This window comes from Podarcis raffonei, chromosome 16 (genome assembly GCF_027172205.1).
Source record: "Podarcis raffonei isolate rPodRaf1 chromosome 16, rPodRaf1.pri, whole genome shotgun sequence".
NCBI lineage: Eukaryota > Metazoa > Chordata > Lepidosauria > Squamata > Lacertidae > Podarcis > Podarcis raffonei.
The window spans coordinates 11,067,791-11,084,304 of record NC_070617.1 but is presented as its reverse complement, the minus strand read 5'-3'; the positions used below and the strand labels follow the sequence as shown (position 1 = coordinate 11,084,304).

The window sequence follows — 16,514 nt, the reverse complement described above, 5'->3', positions numbered from 1 at the left end:
CATGTTCCCTCCCTCTTGGTCGATCGTTCGGGAGCTTCATAAGCTTTCTTCAGCCCGAAAATCACAGCGACCGATGCCAACCGACACCGGCACACTTAGGGATCCACAGTCTGCGCTGTTCGCGTGACAGACCTCAGCAACTCAGCATTTTGGCTAATCTACTTTATTTACATATAAACACACATGGTGAAATATACTCAGAGTCGAGAGTGGATTTCATGCTCTTTATTCAGCTTATAGTGGGAGGAGGAATGAAAGTTCCCCCAAAGTGTCTGCTTTATATACATTATTTACACAATGGGCTGCACGTGATTGGCTAATTACGGAATTCTCCTGTAGGCCAATCAGGTTGTGGATTCTCTTCCATCTGGAGCTGGACTGAGTGGCTCCTGCAGACCAATCATACTGCTGCATTGTTCTAGGACCAATCAGACTGCTGCATTCTTAATCCTATTGTTCCAGGACCAATCAGACTGCTGCATTGTTCTAGGACCAATCAGACTGTTGCATTCTGAATCCTATTGTTCTAGGACCAATCAGACTGCTGCATTTTGGATCCTATTCAACTCAGTACATAACACATGGAGCACTGCAACATGGCTCCCTCTCTCTCTAGCACCAGACAGCAAAGAGAAAAAGAACAAAGGACAATAGTCCCACTTCATGGAACACAGTAACACAAACATCCTGTCTCCGTCACTTCCCACTCCGTGGAGTCAAAACATACACCGTCATGTGGAAGACAACAATCCCATGACTGCAATCACGGAGCAGGAATTCTAACAAACCCTGCTTGTGGGTTTTGGCTGCAGGATGAACAGGATGCTGGACTAGATGGGCCATGGGCCGGATCCTGCAGGGCTCTCCTAATGGATGGGTTGAGCCAGGCCCGGTCTAGCTATGCAGGGTTTCGCAGGCGCCTCTCCTGGTTTCTCAGCTCAGGAGATGCAAGGCTGGCAGCTTCACCGTCCGTCATTAGCAAGCGAAGCCTGTTTGCTTGACGTGTCTTCCCATAAAACGCAGGCAGCCGGTGCTGGAGGGGGGAGAGGGACCCACACACACAAAAAAAAACACAGGCCGCGTCTGGCCCGCTTTAATTATCCTTGTAAATTAATCCGTCGCTCTCGTTCAGTGCATGCAAATGCAATTTAATTATTGGCAGCAGAAGCTCGCTGGGGCGGAGGGAATGCACACACTCCCGGCTCAGCCTGCAAAAGAGAGGCCACGGTTGCCGGCTCTTCTCCCCAGAGAGCGAGGCTTCCAAGAAATATGGCGCAAACTGATTAGGGAAATCGGCAACAGGCGTCCCTGGGGAACGTGGGGAAGGAAAAGGAGAAGTTGATTTACACCGCACAGACCCGACTCTCGGTGCCGCTGCAGGCAGTGATTAATTAAATGCAATAATGAAATTAAGAGGCGATGTAGCGGCCGCAGGCTTTCGGAGCATCGGCTGGGCTAGGTGACCTCCAGGAAAGCCTGGTTAGGTCCAAAGGAAGCTGCCTTATAGCGCGTCAGAAGTCATTGCTCCATCTAAGCCAGTACTGTCTGCACGGATTGGCAGCAGCTCGTCAGGCCTGGCCCAGCCCTACCTGGCGGTGACGCTGGAGATTTGAACCCAAGGCCCTCCACATAAAGTGCAGCTGCTCTGTCACTGAGTTATGGCCCTTCTTCTAACATTAAAGTGAGTTTCCAGTTCTGATTTTGAGTAGTGATCGGATTTAAACATGAACATGTTAACGGAAAAATCCGAGGGCTCCCTTGGACAAAAACAAAGACACCAACCAGGATAACTTGGAGCAAAACAGCAGCCTGTAGGCTTGGCCTTTATTGAACTGTTGCAACAGGGTGCTCCCCTCACTTGCAGGAGAGAGGAAGGACCCAGAAAAATGGTGTGCAAGGCCTTATAAAGACTTTTGAAATTGCCACCTTGTAGATCAAGACCACCCCCAGAAACATCATACATACATCACAGAAAGGAGGGGTTGAGGGAGGAGTTGTGGTGGTAACCTGAGTGTCCTGTCACCTGGCTGGTTCCCCCTTTCCCCCTCCCCATGAGTACTTTCCAGGTGACAGAGGGGAGTTTGCAGTTTCCTGCCCCCAGAGGGAAGGGCTGATCATTGTCCTTTGTTCCAGTCCTTGCTGAATCCACTCCCATATGCAAGTTCTTTGTGATCTTGATGGTCTTCTGTCTAGGACCATCAGGGTTGGCATAGGAACTGGGCAGGGCTCCTGTGGATGTGCTGGTATGCTCAAGAGATTATGGCTGCCCTGTATCAAACCTTCCCCATTTTGTAGTCCTTCCTTCATGGAGTAAAATAAAAGTGGAACAGTGCAAATCCGGTGTATGGTTGATTTTCTATGAATTTATAGAGAAAGCGTAGCATATGTAGTGTGTGAGTGTGAGTGAAGTTTGTACAAACTGAATGATTGGGGGGGGGAGGGTTCCTGCGACAAACATAAGATGCTGCTTTATAGTGAATCGGAGACTATTGGCCCACCCAGCATTGGCTACACTGACTGGCAGCAGCACTCCAGGGCTTCAGGTATTGGTATTTCCCTGCCCTACCTGGCTGTGGTTATTCAGTAGCAAGAACTGACTACTCTGCCCATGCTCAGGAGACGCATTTCCCAGTCGTTTCTGCGTACCCCCCACGACAAACACACCTCGCCTGGTGCTGTGGCAAGCCCTGGCTGGTAGAGAGGGCTGCTGCTTAGAAATCGTGACTGCTTAGAAATCACGATAAGAAACTGACCCGCTGCTTCTTTCAGAGACTTGCATAGTCTACAAAGACTTTCAGAGACTCATAAGACTTTCATTTGGTTCTATGTTTTCAAGAGAATCCATCAAGAGTGTATATTTTGTGACTTTCAGAGATTTATAAGATTTCTGTTTATTTGGTTTTGCAGAGAGTGCATTTCATATATTTCATACTGTTCAATGTTCTGTATAGATTATATAAAGAGTTTATATTGACATCGTATTGTTGTACTTGGTCGCCGTGTTGCTTTGGATATTACTGATAGAAGTCATGACTGGCGGCGTTTGCAGGATTAAGTCAGGACCGGAGTTACAAATGCACCGAAATTCTACAGACATGCAGGAAAATAAATACAGAATGTGGCATTATTATAATAATAATAATTATTACTACCAACCCATCTTTCTTCTAATGAGTGCTCCAGGGGGATTTTATCCCCGCAACAACCCTGTAGGGAAGGTCAGCCTGAGCAGGGATTTGAACCTTAGTCTCCTCGCAGTCCTTCTCCAATACACATTATGCCGCCAGGTGCGATATCCAGTCTCCTGAAAATATCTATCTTTTTCCTTTAAAAAAAATACCGTATTTTTCGCCCCATAGGGAGCACCGGCCCATAGGGCGCGCCTGGTTTTTTTGGGGGGAAATAAAGACAAAAAATTATTTCCCCCCCAGCCCCCAGAACAGGCTGCTATCCGCAAGCCGTGGGAGAGCTGTGCGAAGCCTGAAGCCTGGGGGGCGCTGAGCTCAGCGCGCCCCAAGCTTCTGGGTGCAGGCAGCTCTCCCACGGCTTGCGGATAGCTTCCTGAAGCCTGGAGAGTTAGAGGGGTCAGTGCGCACCGACCCCTCTCACTCTCCAGGCTTCAGCGAAAGCCTGCATTCGCCCCATAGGACGCACACACATTTCCCCTTCATTTTTGGAAGGGGGGAAAGTGCGTCCTATAGGGCGAAAAATAATAATAATGAAGAAAACAAATTTCTAGTCCTTAACACATACGGGTAGCCAGACTAAGGCCCAGGGGAAACAAAACTGATCTTCCCAGTATTCCCTTCACCTGATAGATTGGATTCTCCATTCCATGACTTAAATTTCCTATATGGGGTGGGTGAGAGAGGGGAAAAATAGGTGAGGAAATACTGAAATAGCTTTGAGCCAATTTGGAAGATAAAAAAGACCTAGAGCTACCTTGCATGTCTACTCAGAAGCAAGCCCTAGTGAATCTAATGGGTTTACTCTGAGGCAACCGGGTTTAGGATCACCCCTTCGACATTGCAATTAGCCTGGAATAAAAACCACCAAGTTTAAAACAGAAGACACACTTTAAGTTCCATTTTGGTGGTGATGGTTTAGCCCCCTCTCATATGATTAGCCTTGAAATAACCCTTCTATTCCTGGTGGCAGGGCAATGAGAGGGCTTGAACTGGGGAATGGTGTGGTGCAGTGGTTAGATCTGTGCTGCAATAAGGCTCTGGGAAGACATATGTTGGATACATTGGGAAGAGGTTCTAAATTAAGTTTACCGGACGTCCTCGTTTCCTGGGGACAGTCCCCACATTTACAAATCAATCCCCTGACAAAATCCATTGAAGTTGAAAAGTGTCCCCGGATTCATTGAAAAAAATCTGGTAACCTTACTCCAAATCCTATTTTTGGGAGGGTTAGGGATGGAAGAGGGCCCTTTGCAGGCAAATATACAGACACCCCCCCACACACATACACTATAGCATGGGTAGGCAACCGAAGGCTCGGGGGCCGGATCCGGCCCAATCGCCTTCTCAATCTGGCCCGCAGATGGTCCAGGAATCAGCGTGTTTTTACATGAGTAGAATGTGTCCTTTTATTTAAAATGCATCTCTGGGTTATTTGTGGGGCATAGGAATTCGTTCATATTTTCCCCAAAAATATAGTCTGGCCCCCCCACAATGCCTGAGGGACGGTGGACCGGCCCCCTGCTGAAAAAGTTTGCTTAACCAAACTGGGAGGGGTGGCTAACACCCCAGAGGACAGGATCACACTTCAAAACGACCTTGACAGATTAGAGAACTGGGCCAAAACAAACAAGATGAACTTTAACAGGGAGAAATGTAAAGTATTGCACTTGGGCAAAAAAAATGAGAGGCACAAATACAAGATGGGTGACACCTGGCTTGAGAGCAGTACATGTGAAAAGGGATCTAGGAGTCTTGGTTGACCACAAACTCGACATGAGCCAACAGTGTGACGCGGCAGCTAAAAAAGCCAATGCAATTCTGGGCTGCATCAATAGGAGTATAGCATCTAGATCAAGGGAAGTAATAGTGCCACTGTATTCTGCTCTGGTCAGACCTCACCTGGAGTACTGTGTCCAGTTCTCGGCACCACAGTTCAAGAAGGACACTGACAAACTGGAACGTGTCCAGAGGAGGGCAACCAAAATGGTCAAAGGCCTGGAAACGATGCCTTATGAGGAACGGCTAAGGGAGCTGGGCATGTTTAGCCTGGAGAAGAGGAGGCTAAGGGGTGATATGATAGCCATCTTCAAATATATAAAAGGATGTCACATAGAGGAGGGAGAAAGGTTGTTTTCTGCTGCTCCAGAGAAGCGGACACGGCGCAATGGATCCAAACTACAAGAAAGAAGATTCCACCTAAACATTAGGAAGAACTTCCTGACAGTAAGAGCTGTTCGACAGTGGAATTTGCTGCCAAGGAGTGTGGTGGAGTCTCCTTCTTTGGAGGTCTTTAAGCAGAGGCTTGACAACCATATGTCAGGAGTGCTCTGATGGTGTTTCCTGCTTGGCAGGGGGTTGGACTCGATGGCCCTTGTGGTCTCTTCCAACTCTATGATTCTATTCTATGATTCTAAGTTTCTAGTTCCTAATGTGGATCCCAGCAGCGCAGGAAAGGCGGAGGGGGGGAAGGGGGGAGTAGACTAGGGAGGCGTGGCTTAGAACTCTGGTTTGAATGACAGAAACGGAGGAAAGGAAGGAGGGCGGAGATTGGGCGTGGCTTATGAGGCTGGTTTCCCATTGGCTGGCACGCTTTTTTCTCCTTCCAGCCACGCCCACACCCCCCGTTGCTAGGATACTTCCCAAACAAAAGACGCAGAGCAGCCAGCATGGCAACGCACTACAGTTCTGGCCAGGTGAGGGCGGGGGGGGGGGAGAAGAGAGGCTGCCCCTCATTGAAACCACCCCTTATATTTCCAAAATAAGACGCTTGAATTAAAGGGGGAGGGGAGGATGGGATTGCTCAGGGCAAGGAGAAATTGTTTAGGGATGCTTTTAATATTTGGCGAATTATTGTATTTTAATATATATTTTTATTTTTAATATTGTATTTAATATTTTAATAAAGCCGCCCAGAGTGGCTGGGGAAACCCAGCCAGATAGGCGGGGTATAAATAAATAAATAAATAAATAAATATAAATAAATATAAATAAATACTAATACTAATAATAATAATCCCCTTTCCTCCCTACCGTGAGGAGTTCCATTCTCCCTCCTTAGTTTAGAGGCAGCCCTTCTTTGTTATTTGCTCCAAAACTCCTACGAAGAGGCAAACTTCTCCCCACTTTCAACGCGTCCCCCAAACAACCATCTGCAATAAAGTCCTCATGGAGGAATTCTTTGCCCCCTCCCTTGAAGTGAGACCCCCCCAATCTCATTTTGGAGAGGACTCTCCATCTCGCCCGCCCCTTGCCCCGTTTAAACTCTCCTCCAGGGTCTGTTAGTCACAAGCTTTCCACTTCCTCACATCTGGGAACCTACCTACCTACTACCTACCCTCCCTCCCTCCCTCCCCCAGGAAGAAAAATCCTCTCACCCTCTTCTCACAGTGGCCAACCAAATGCCCCATGCGAACCCTGCAAGCAAGACCTGGTTGCAACAAGCCACCCCCTCCCCTCGTTTTCCAACTGCTCCTTCCCTTCTCTCTCCCCATAGCTGTCAACTTTCAGATTTGAAAATAAGGGATCGGCAGCCTTGAAAATAATAAGGTATCAGCAGCCTCACCTGTCCTGCGGACAGTCTACGGGATATCTAACAATCTGGGATAGCAGCGGGAAGCAGCGGGAAAAGGCATTTCCTGCAAAAAAAGGGAAGGTTGACAGCTATGTCTCCCCCCCCCCCGCTGCTTTTGGCATAATATATTCTGCTTCCTGGGGAGGGGTAATAAGCTCTACAGCAGCCCACCCCCTTTCTCCCCGACATTTCTGCCCCATTTTGCTCATATATTTCATTTCATGACCATGAGGACTAGGAACTTACTGGATCTCTTTAAAAGTGAAAGACAATGTTCCATTCCACATAGGCACACTTCATCTTTACCGCTCAGTATTCTGGGACCAGCACTAAACCTGCCACATCTCAGCTCTGCTACCCCCCCCCTTTGTTTTGCAGTATGAAGATGCGTACAATCCTAAGAATTTGCAGAACTGGAACCTTCCCAAAGTTGCTAAGGAGGTGAGTTTCCTCTGGAAGCGAGTGTGGAATGAGCGGACTTTGGAGATAGGTCTGGTGCTCTCCTAACAACAGAATAAGCCTCACCCTTTTCCCAGTGTTGGGGAAACTCTTATGTTTGCTTTAATCGCTTTATTGCATATTTTGATTATGGAGGTTGACCTTTTAATGTTTTCAGGGGATTGCTTTATTGTATCTTGGTTATGGACGCTTATATATTTTATGGTTTGTGTTGTGGTTTTTATAACATGTTAACCTCCAAGAAGACGATTTTGGCATTAAGTGTGATAAAAATTAAGAAATGATTATAGTAAAATCCAATTAAGGGCACATTTCTGGTCACCATCATCTTCTGCTGCATATTTATATAAATTGTGGGTTGTATCCAACAATGGTGATACTAATTGGTGTGGTGCAGTGGTTAGAGCGTGGGACTAGGACCTGGAAGAGACCAGGGTTCAAATCCTCTCTCAGCCATGAAACTCACTGGGTGACCTTAGGCCAATCCCTGCCCCTCGGCCTAACCTACCTCACAAGGTTGTTGTGGGGATGAGGGGAGGGGGAGGAGAGCCTTGAGTTCATTGAAGGAAAAAAAGGGCTATATATAAATGCAATCCATGCTCAGAATAAAATTAATGTACATGAATAACATGGGACCATTACGTTCAGTTAAATTCTCTGAGTAGAACTTTTTTTTTTAATGCTGCTAAATCATACAGAAAATATCAAAGCAGTTCCACAAGAACTGTACATTAAACCATACAATAAAAGCCATATAAAAAAATTAAAATCAGTTAACTAGTGTGGAAAGCAGTGTTCTTAATTGCCTGCGTAAGCCTGACAGAATGGAAACATTTTCAGCAGGTGCCTCCTGAATATCTAGTGGCGGAGAGTTCCACAAGACAGGCTGATGACATTAAAAGCTCGGTTCCTTGTTGTTGCCAAAGGAGCCTTGCCACCTCAGGGAAACTTGGTTGGATACAACCCTTAGTAAATGGAGTGCTGCTCCTTCTATATTTGGGCTTCCTCCTGCCTTCATTCTCCTCCCATCTTCTCTGCAGCACCCCTCTGCCCGGGAAGGTTACACACAGTTTATAGCCAATGACCGAGGACACCTGCTTCCGACAGTCCCACGCTCCAAGGTGAGGCTCTGCTCCAGGGACGGGGAACTCTCAGGCCTGGGGGCTGAATGCAGCCCTTCAGGACTTTTGTGTGGCCTTCAGGACTCTCCCTAGGCCATGCCCCTTATGGACTGCCTGCCACATTCCTTAAAGGTAAAGAGACCCCTGACCATTAGGTCCAGTTGTGGCCGACTCTGGGGTTGCGGCGCTTATCTCGCTTTATTGGCCGAGCGAGCCGGTGTACAGCTTCCGGGTCATGCGGCCAGCATGACTAAGCCGCTTCTGGCGAACCAGAGCAGCGCACGGAAACGCCGTTTACCTTCCCGCTGGAGTGGTACCTATTTATCTACTTGCACTTTGAGGTGCTTTTGAACTGCTAGGTTGGCAGGAGCTGGGACCGAGCAACGGGAGCTCACCCCATCGCAGGGATTCGAACCGCCGACCTTCTGATCAGCAAGTCCTAGGCTCTGTGGTTTAACCCACAGTGCCACCCGCATCCCACCCTGCCACATAGAGCATGGTTAAACAGTGGGATTTCTTCCTGCAAAAGGTAGTGATAGGCACCCACTTAGATGGATTTAAAAAGGGGACTGGGCGAATTCCTGGAGGATAAGGCTATCAACAGCTACAAGTCGTGATGGCGATGTTCACTCGCCAGTGTTCACCCTCTGAATACCAGTTTCTGGGTCTCACAAGTGGGCAGAGTTGCTGTGGCTCTCAAGTCCCGCTTGTTGGCTGCGCTTTGGAGCAGCTGGCTGTCCACTGGGAGAAAAAGATGCTCGACTCCATCAATAGCTAGTAGCTACAATGGCTATGTTCTCCCTTTGCTGTGGGAGGCAGCAATGAGCCACTGAGTTTCTGGGAATCACAAACGCCGGAGATTTGCTGTTGCGCTTTTTTATTTTTAATATATAATTTTGTAAGTTTTTTACATGAAATTTGACGTTATTCCTTTGGACATAATACATACAGTGGTACCGCAGGTTAAGTACTTAATTCGTTCCGGAGGTCCGTTCTTAACCTGAAACTGTTCTTAATCTGAAGCACCACTTTAGCTAATGGGGCCTCCTGCTGCTGCCATGCCGCTGCTGCGCAATTTCTGTTCTCATCCTGAAGCAGAGTTCTTAACCCAAGGTACTATTTCTGGGTTAGTGGAGTCTGTAACCTGAAGCGTATGTAACCCGAGGTACCACTGTAATTACATTTTGCCTTCCCATCCGTATGCCCACAATGCTCCTGTTGTTATTCCTTTATCTGCTGCCATAGCTGCTATTTATTTTCTACTTACTTTATCATCGTTCATTTATTCTCCTTCCCTCGCCTGTTATTCGAATCCCCCTTGCGATTTCATTTGGCTGTAGTGTTTTTGATCAAATAGTCCGAGTAGAACCTCCAACTCTTGGACCAAGTTCTCATCTTTTGGACCTCTTATTTCTGCTGTCAACTTTGCCATCTCTGCCTAGTCCATTAACTTCAAAATCCATTCTTCTTCCCTTGGGAAAGAGGGTCCCTTTGTGCTAAGGTCCTGCTTGGTGGCTTCCCCCGTAGTCACCTGGCTGGCATGGCAAGAACAGGATGCTGGACCCGATGGGCCTCTTGGCCGGAGCCAGCCTCTGGGCTCTCGGCTTGTGTCCTTGCATCCCCCACGTGTGTTTGAGCTCTCTCCTTCCTCTCCCCCCTACAGGCCTCCCCTTGGGGAACATACATGGGCACATGGGATATGCCCCTGAAGATACCCCCGGCCAAAGTCAACCTCACGTCCCGCTCGGTGAACGCAGCCGCCCATCTCACCGAGTGGATCAACAGGTCCACGGCCTTGAACAACGCCTGTAACGGGTTCTGCCCGGAAGTCACCGGCAAGGTAAAATGGGCTGGGCTGGGCTGGGGGGGGGGTAGGGGTTGGTGTTTGGAATCCTCCTCTTGGACACACCTGTAGGTCAAGCCAGTGTGGTGTAGTGGTTAAGAGTGGTGGACTCGTAATCTGGTGAACTGGGTTCGCTTCCCCGCTCCTCCACATGCAGCTGCTGGGTGACCTTGGGCCAGTCACACTTCTCTGAAGTCTCTCAGCCTCACTCGCCTCACAGAGTGTTTGTTGTGGGGGAGGAAGGGAAAGGAGAATGTTAGCTGCTTTGAGACTCCTTCGGGTAGTGATAAAGCGGGATATCAAATCCAAACTCTTCTTCAAGCGGGACAGCTAGGGAGCCTTTGCAGAATCCAAAGTCACCTCTGCTGCACCATTCATTTGAAGCACACTTAATGCACATGTAAATCACAGGCTGCACACTGCAAAGAACTGCCGTTCCTGGCATGGGGGAACCGTTAACAAACAGCAAACCAAGTGTCCCCATTTTCCAGGGACAGTCCTGGATTTACAGAAGCCGTCCCTATTTCTGTTTCGATCCTGGAATGTCCCGCTTTTCCTTAGGACGTCCATCTTTTCATTGGAGGAATCTTGGAGGGTATGAAACAGCAGTTGAATTCCTGGAGAGCGGCTGCCAGGCAGTTTAGATAATTCTGAGCTGTAGTTTCCTGTATTTGTATCTTTGCTGAAGGGCTGTTGCTCCCAGGTTCAGTCCCCAGGATCTCCAGGTAGTGAGCTGCTGCCAGTCAGTGTTGGCAATGCTGTGATAGATGGAGCAATAGTCTGAGTCATTGTGGAAATCCCCTTTCTATGCTCCTATCAGCAGCAGGTAGCATAATCAATGTCCGGGCATGATGGGAGTTGTAGTCCCAACAAACAAACTGGAGGACGTGAGGTTAGGAAGCTTGCCATAGACAGGCCTCTCTTTCTGGCAAGGCATGACTCCTCCCAAAGAATTCTGGGAACTGTAGTTTACTGTGCACAATGCTACCGTTCCCAGCACCCTTAACACACGAGATTTGCCAGGATTATCTGGGGGGGGGGAGCCATGTGCTTTAAATGTTTGCCAAGTGTGCTTTGAATGTATACGGTGTGGATGCGACCCACATCTCATGCTTGCCATACTGATAGCTGTGAGATCACAGAAAGGTTAACTGCAAAATGTTCCTTAAAACTGTTGAAAGGAAATGCTAGAGTGATGCAGTTTTATCCTGACAGACCTATGCAGTTGTTTTGACATTTTCTTGAGTTGCCAGTCATTTTAATGATTGATCTGTACTGCTTTTAATGGGTTTTTTTTTCTGTTTGTATATCACTGTACTCTGCCCGGATAAATGTATAAGGAAACTTTTTTAGATAGCTAAGGAGGATGGAGGGCACAAGAAATGTTTAGGAAACCAGGCAGCCTTTGGAGAATTAGGGAAGGGCTGTAGAGCATCTGCTTTCTATGCAGAAGGCTGGGGAAAGACTCTCTTTCTGAAAGAGCTGCTGCCAGACAGTGCAGACAATATTGAGATAGATGAACCAACAGTGATCCTCCACTGAATCCGATTGGCAGGAGATACAGTACAGACAGGTGGACTGCTTCATTCCCAGTGTATTTCAACGATGGAACTCACTGTTGCAGGACGATGTGTTTAATTAATTATTTTATTAGATTTATTTATTAGTGATTTATGCAGTGATGGGCAACCCCCTATTCTCTCCCTCCCAAATCCCCACAGCCAAGCGACCCTCCACCACGCGTTTGCAAACCCGTCAAAGGCGGCCCATCGTCAAGAAAAGCCTCGGAGCGTCCCGGCTCGGTGGGGAAGATGCCTGCTCAGGAAGACCCCGCAGCCAGAGGATCCGCCACCCCCAAGGGCCCCCTCTCCCGCCAGCCCGGTTGCATTGACGTCCGCATGAAAGACGACTTGCCGGATGCCCAGCAGATGGAGCCCAAGGAACCCAGACCTCCAGCCACCAGCGAAATCCCGGTCTCACGCCAGCCCGGTTCCATGGATGTCCGCATGAAAGAAAATGGGAGCCCCAAAATCCCATCCCCGAGCCGCCCCAGCTCCAGGGAGCCTGCCGCTAGGAGGGCGGCCTCGGCAGAGGCCCCTGCTTCAGGCTGGCCCCGGTCGCTGGAAGGGAAGCCCAAAGGGGTCAGCACCCCTGAGCTCTTGGCTTCATGTCGCCCGGGCTCCATGGAAGCCAATCCACGGAGCCCGCTTTTGGCCGAAGCCCTGGCGTCCAGCCGGCCCACCACGAAAGGCAGCCTTGCAGCACCAGATGTCCGGAAGACCCCGCTAGACATGGGTGCGGATTGGCGGGAGAAGGGAGCCTCTCCTCGACCCCTCCACGGCCCGGAGGAGCCGTCCAGTTAGAACCAGTCCGCCTGGAAATGGAAAAATTCTATTACCAATGAGTTGAAAGTTGAAAACAAGCCATTCTGCTCAGTCTGGTCGAGACGTCCTGGGGGGCCTGCATGTGTTTCTTTCCCCGTCTCCTACCGTCTCACCTCGCCCCACCTTGGGGCTTCTCCCCACCCCCTGCCCTCTCCCCATTCCACCCCAGTTCCCTTTCTCTGTTCCACCTACCAAGAAACACCTTCCATCCGGTCAGCCCAGACAAGTGAGACCCAAGAATTTCTCCACTCGCCTGAACCTCAGGAAAAACGAAAAAAGGAAGGGGGTTAAAGCCCTGCCTGAGAGACACTGCCCAGGAGATGACCTGCCCGAACAAGTGGGCAGCAAGACAACCAACCCGAGCTTTGCCAATCAGAAAATTAAATAATTACAACCACAGGGGCCGCTGATGATGGAATGGGTGTTTTCATGGTAATAGACACTAAATAAAGCTAACCCCAAAAACCACTGTTTCCCAATAGGTCTTGATTGCCTGTTTGTGTGTTGTAGTGGTTAAGAGCGGTAGACTCATAATCTGGTGAACTGGGTTCGCTTCCCCGCTCCTCCACATGCAGCTGCTGGGTGACCTTGGGCCAGTCACACTTCTCTGAAGTCTCTCAGCCCCACTCACCTCACAGAGTGTTTGTTGTGGGGGAGGAAGGGAAAGGAGAATGTTGGCCACTTTGAGACTCCTTCGGGTAGTGATAAAGCGGGATATCAAATCCAAACTCTTCTTCTTCTTCTTGATTTTTATTTTTATTTAAAGGAAAACACGAGGGCTGCCGGCAGCTTGAAGGAATGTCAAATCAATTTGTCGTGTGCACTTTGATTTCATTAAGGCCGTCTTCCTCTGTACAGATTTATCCGGGCAGAAGCTCCATTGGGCTTTCTTCGGAGTCGACAAGGATAGGATAAGCTGCCCATTTGTGGACAAGCAAAGAAGTTATTGGTCTGAAGAGAAAAATATCTGTCTGTTTCCGGACAGAGCCGGCAGTGTCTTGGATAAGAGGCCTTGCCTCCTGGGTGTGAGAGGAGATGAGGCCTCTTCCAGGATGGTATTTTAGCATTATCTCCTGCGAGAGAAGGAGTGCATTTTCCAAGATGGAATGAAAAGAGGTCACATTCCCTTCTGGGGGGGGGGTGCACATGCAGGTGAGGGCGGGGCCAGAGGCAAAAGTGGGTGGAGCAATGGATGCAAAGTTTACCTTTCTACCTAGGCTAGATGATTCCCCACCCACCCCTGTCTTTGATCCAGCAAGTGAGAGGCATCAGAGTTCAAGGACATAATTCCAGGCAGGCAAGGAGGTGCAAAGCAGGGCTAGAGAGGGGTGTTGCCTGGGGAGAGTCTTGAGGGCCAAACAGAGGCACCTCGGGGACCACATTCAGCTCCCAGAAATGTACCCTCACCTAAGATAAACCCATGAAATCTTGCCCTGCCTTGTGAGAGCAAAGCCCTGATGCAGACTAAGAGCACCCCCTTGGCAGGTGTGAAAGGAGCCCCCTAAGCTACATCCTACCACAGACAGGATTGCCAGCCCAGGAGCAGCATCCCAGACCCTGAGATTTCAGGACTCAAACCTGAGACTTAGTGGAGGGATGCAGTGATGCCATGGGGGGGGAGGTTTGACCTCCCCTAGGGACGTGGGTGGTGCTGTGGGTTAAACCACAGAGCCTAGGACTTGCCGATCAGAAGGTTGGTGGTTCGAATCCCCGTGATGGAGTGAGCTCCCGTTGCTCGGTCCCAGCTCCTGCCAACCTAGCAGTTCGAAAGCACAAAGTGCAAGTAGATAAATAGGTACCGCTCCGGCGGGAAGGTAAACAGCGTTTCCGTGCGCTGCTCTGGTTTGCCAGAAGTGGCTTTGTCATGCTGGCCACATGACTCAGAAGCTGTACGCCGGCTCCCTCGGCCAATAAAGCGAGATGAGCGCCACAACCCCAGAGTCGGCCATGACTGGACCTAATGGTCAGGGGTCCCTTTACCTATGACATCTTTATACAGTAATTTCAGATATGAATATTAAATGGGAGAGGGGAGGAGGGAGGGGAGAAGCACAGCTCCCCTTTCCCGAGTGTCCTGTCTATATATCCTATCTATACAGTCAACTTCTGTTGAGCTGAAGCTTGCTATGCAGTGGTACCTCCGGTTACATACTTAATTCGTTCCGGAGGTCCGTACTTAACCTGAAACCGTTCTTAACTTGAGGCACCACTTTAGCTAATGGGGCCTCCCGCTGCTGCCAGCGCGCGATTTCTGTTCCTATCCTGAGGTAAAGTTCTTAACCCGAGGTACTACTTCTGGGTTAGCGGAGTCTGTAACCCAAAGTGTTTGTAACCCAGGGTGTTTGTAACCCGAGGTACCACTGTATATGGTGGTCTTGCTCACCTGGAGATTCAAGGCCCACCTTTGCCACCTGAGGGTGGTCAGACAAACCTGGAGACTTCAAGTCACAGCCTGGCAAGCACAGTCACAGAAGATTGCTGTCCCTTCAGGAAATGCCTGCCATCATTAACCTTTCCCCATTGCGCAACTCCCCAATGAGCTTTTGAGGGATCTGCCATTTGGGGAAGGGGATGGGGAAGACCCACACCCAACACACAGCATCCTGAAAGCAGCAGCATTGTTGTGGCACCCCCTGCAGCGCGGTCATGCCAGTCGTGTCACCCTGAAACCACCTCTGCAGAAAGCAACAGATAAACCCCACGACCTCATCTGTTAATGCCAAGCCCATTTTAAAAAGGGATGTGGGGGGGGGGAGAGAAACCAAGCTAATTGGTTGACTTGAAAGCTGCTGGTTCTGGGACTCGAAAGGCTCATTAACACCCTGCACGTACAGAAGATTATTCTTTTTTTTTTTTTTTTAAAGTATTTTTTGTGTGGGGGGCAAATTTAGACAGTAAAACTCTTCCCAGTAATAGATACGCACAGTTGATTTAACAGAAGCAAAGCCGTCACAGCTCCTGTTCCTTAGGAAAGTCTTAGATCATCTTTTTTTGATCATCAAAGCAGCCAGGCTTTTAAGAGAAGGCTTTCAGAAAACACACGGGAGATCTGGGACTCGTCTCCCCTTTTTAATAGACTGTGAAGTGTGGAGAGAGAGAGAGAGAGACAGACAGGTTAGATCTTCTTTCCCACCACCCACCAGCAACCTGTTTTTTCAGAATCAGAAATTCAGGCACTGCCAAGCAGGTGGGGGGTTCTTCATCTATGCTCAGCATTAATGCTTTACTGCAGATTTAGTTTTGAAGCGTACCAGGATACAAGGCTGCAGGGAACACTCGGGAATATATTGTGTGCGTCTGAGGAAGATGGACATAAACCGGATTGGTGTGGTCCCCAGCAAGGGGGAGAGAACAGCAGGCTTGTGGGGGCAGGAATCCCAAGTTTTGCAGAAGTACAAAACCATCTTGGGAAAGAACTTCTAAGGCTTGGGGGGGGGCAACACACCCAAAAATGATCAGTGTGGGCCCATTTTGTTCAATCATGAAATGCAGAAAAAGGGAGACCCTGGTGAAATAGGAGTGTGTGTGTCTTTGTGTGAGAGAAACATGTGGAACTGGGTGGAGGTAAAATGGAATATAGTACTGTATCCTGGAAGAAGGCACAGCCAGCTGGAACACTTTCTCAACATTATTATTATTTTTTTTTGCAGGTCCTCATTGTCACCAGCCCTTTTTTTAGAGCTGGGTCACAGTTGAAAGCCATTTATGAGACCCACTCGTTCCGTTTTAATTTAACCAGGTACATGTCCAGATGTGCTTTGGAGCAGGCTGCCAGCTGGTTTTGCATCCTGATCAACCAACCTCACCTGATATGGGCAAAAATCCCTATCATTGTGGGAGATCAGGAGTGGGGAATTTTGGGCCAAGTCTTTTTGAAGTACAGCTCTCGTCAGCCACAGCAAGCAGAGCTAGCAGCAAGGGACGATGGGAATTGTAGTTCAGGCGCAT

The 16,514-nt window shown here is 48.9% G+C and overlaps 2 protein-coding genes across 3 annotated transcripts in view; one reads left to right on the top strand and one right to left on the bottom strand.

Moving 5' to 3' along the window:
- ZBTB3 (zinc finger and BTB domain containing 3) overlaps positions 1 to 16,514 on the bottom strand; it is a 223,094-nt gene that overhangs the window by 98,040 nt on the left and 108,540 nt on the right. The gene's annotated exons all lie outside the window — the stretch shown is intronic.
- Positions 5,766 to 13,035, top strand: CFAP126 (cilia and flagella associated protein 126). 2 transcript variants are annotated; one of them, XM_053369944.1, is made up of 5 exons: positions 5,767 to 5,881; positions 7,138 to 7,200; positions 8,259 to 8,339; positions 10,003 to 10,179; positions 11,904 to 13,035. In XM_053369944.1, the coding sequence occupies exons 1-5, from the start codon at positions 5,855 to 5,857 to the stop codon at positions 12,543 to 12,545; spliced, it is 990 nt and encodes a 329-aa protein (XP_053225919.1). In that variant the 5' UTR covers positions 5,767 to 5,854; the 3' UTR covers positions 12,546 to 13,035. The 2 variants fall into 2 exon arrangements, with proteins under 2 accessions (XP_053225920.1, XP_053225919.1); XM_053369945.1 differs by lacking the exon at positions 8,259 to 8,339 and having other exon boundaries at positions 5,766 to 5,881.

Coding starts and splice junctions, on each gene's coding strand:
- CFAP126 (XM_053369944.1), top strand. CDS start 5,855: ATGGCAACGCACTACAGTTCTGGCCAG. Junction 7,201..8,258: donor TTCCCAAAGTTGCTAAGGAG/GTGAGTTTCCTC, acceptor TCTTCTCTGCAG/CACCCCTCTGCCCGGGAAGG. Junction 10,180..11,903: donor GCCCGGAAGTCACCGGCAAG/GTAAAATGGGCT, acceptor AAATCCCCACAG/CCAAGCGACCCTCCACCACG.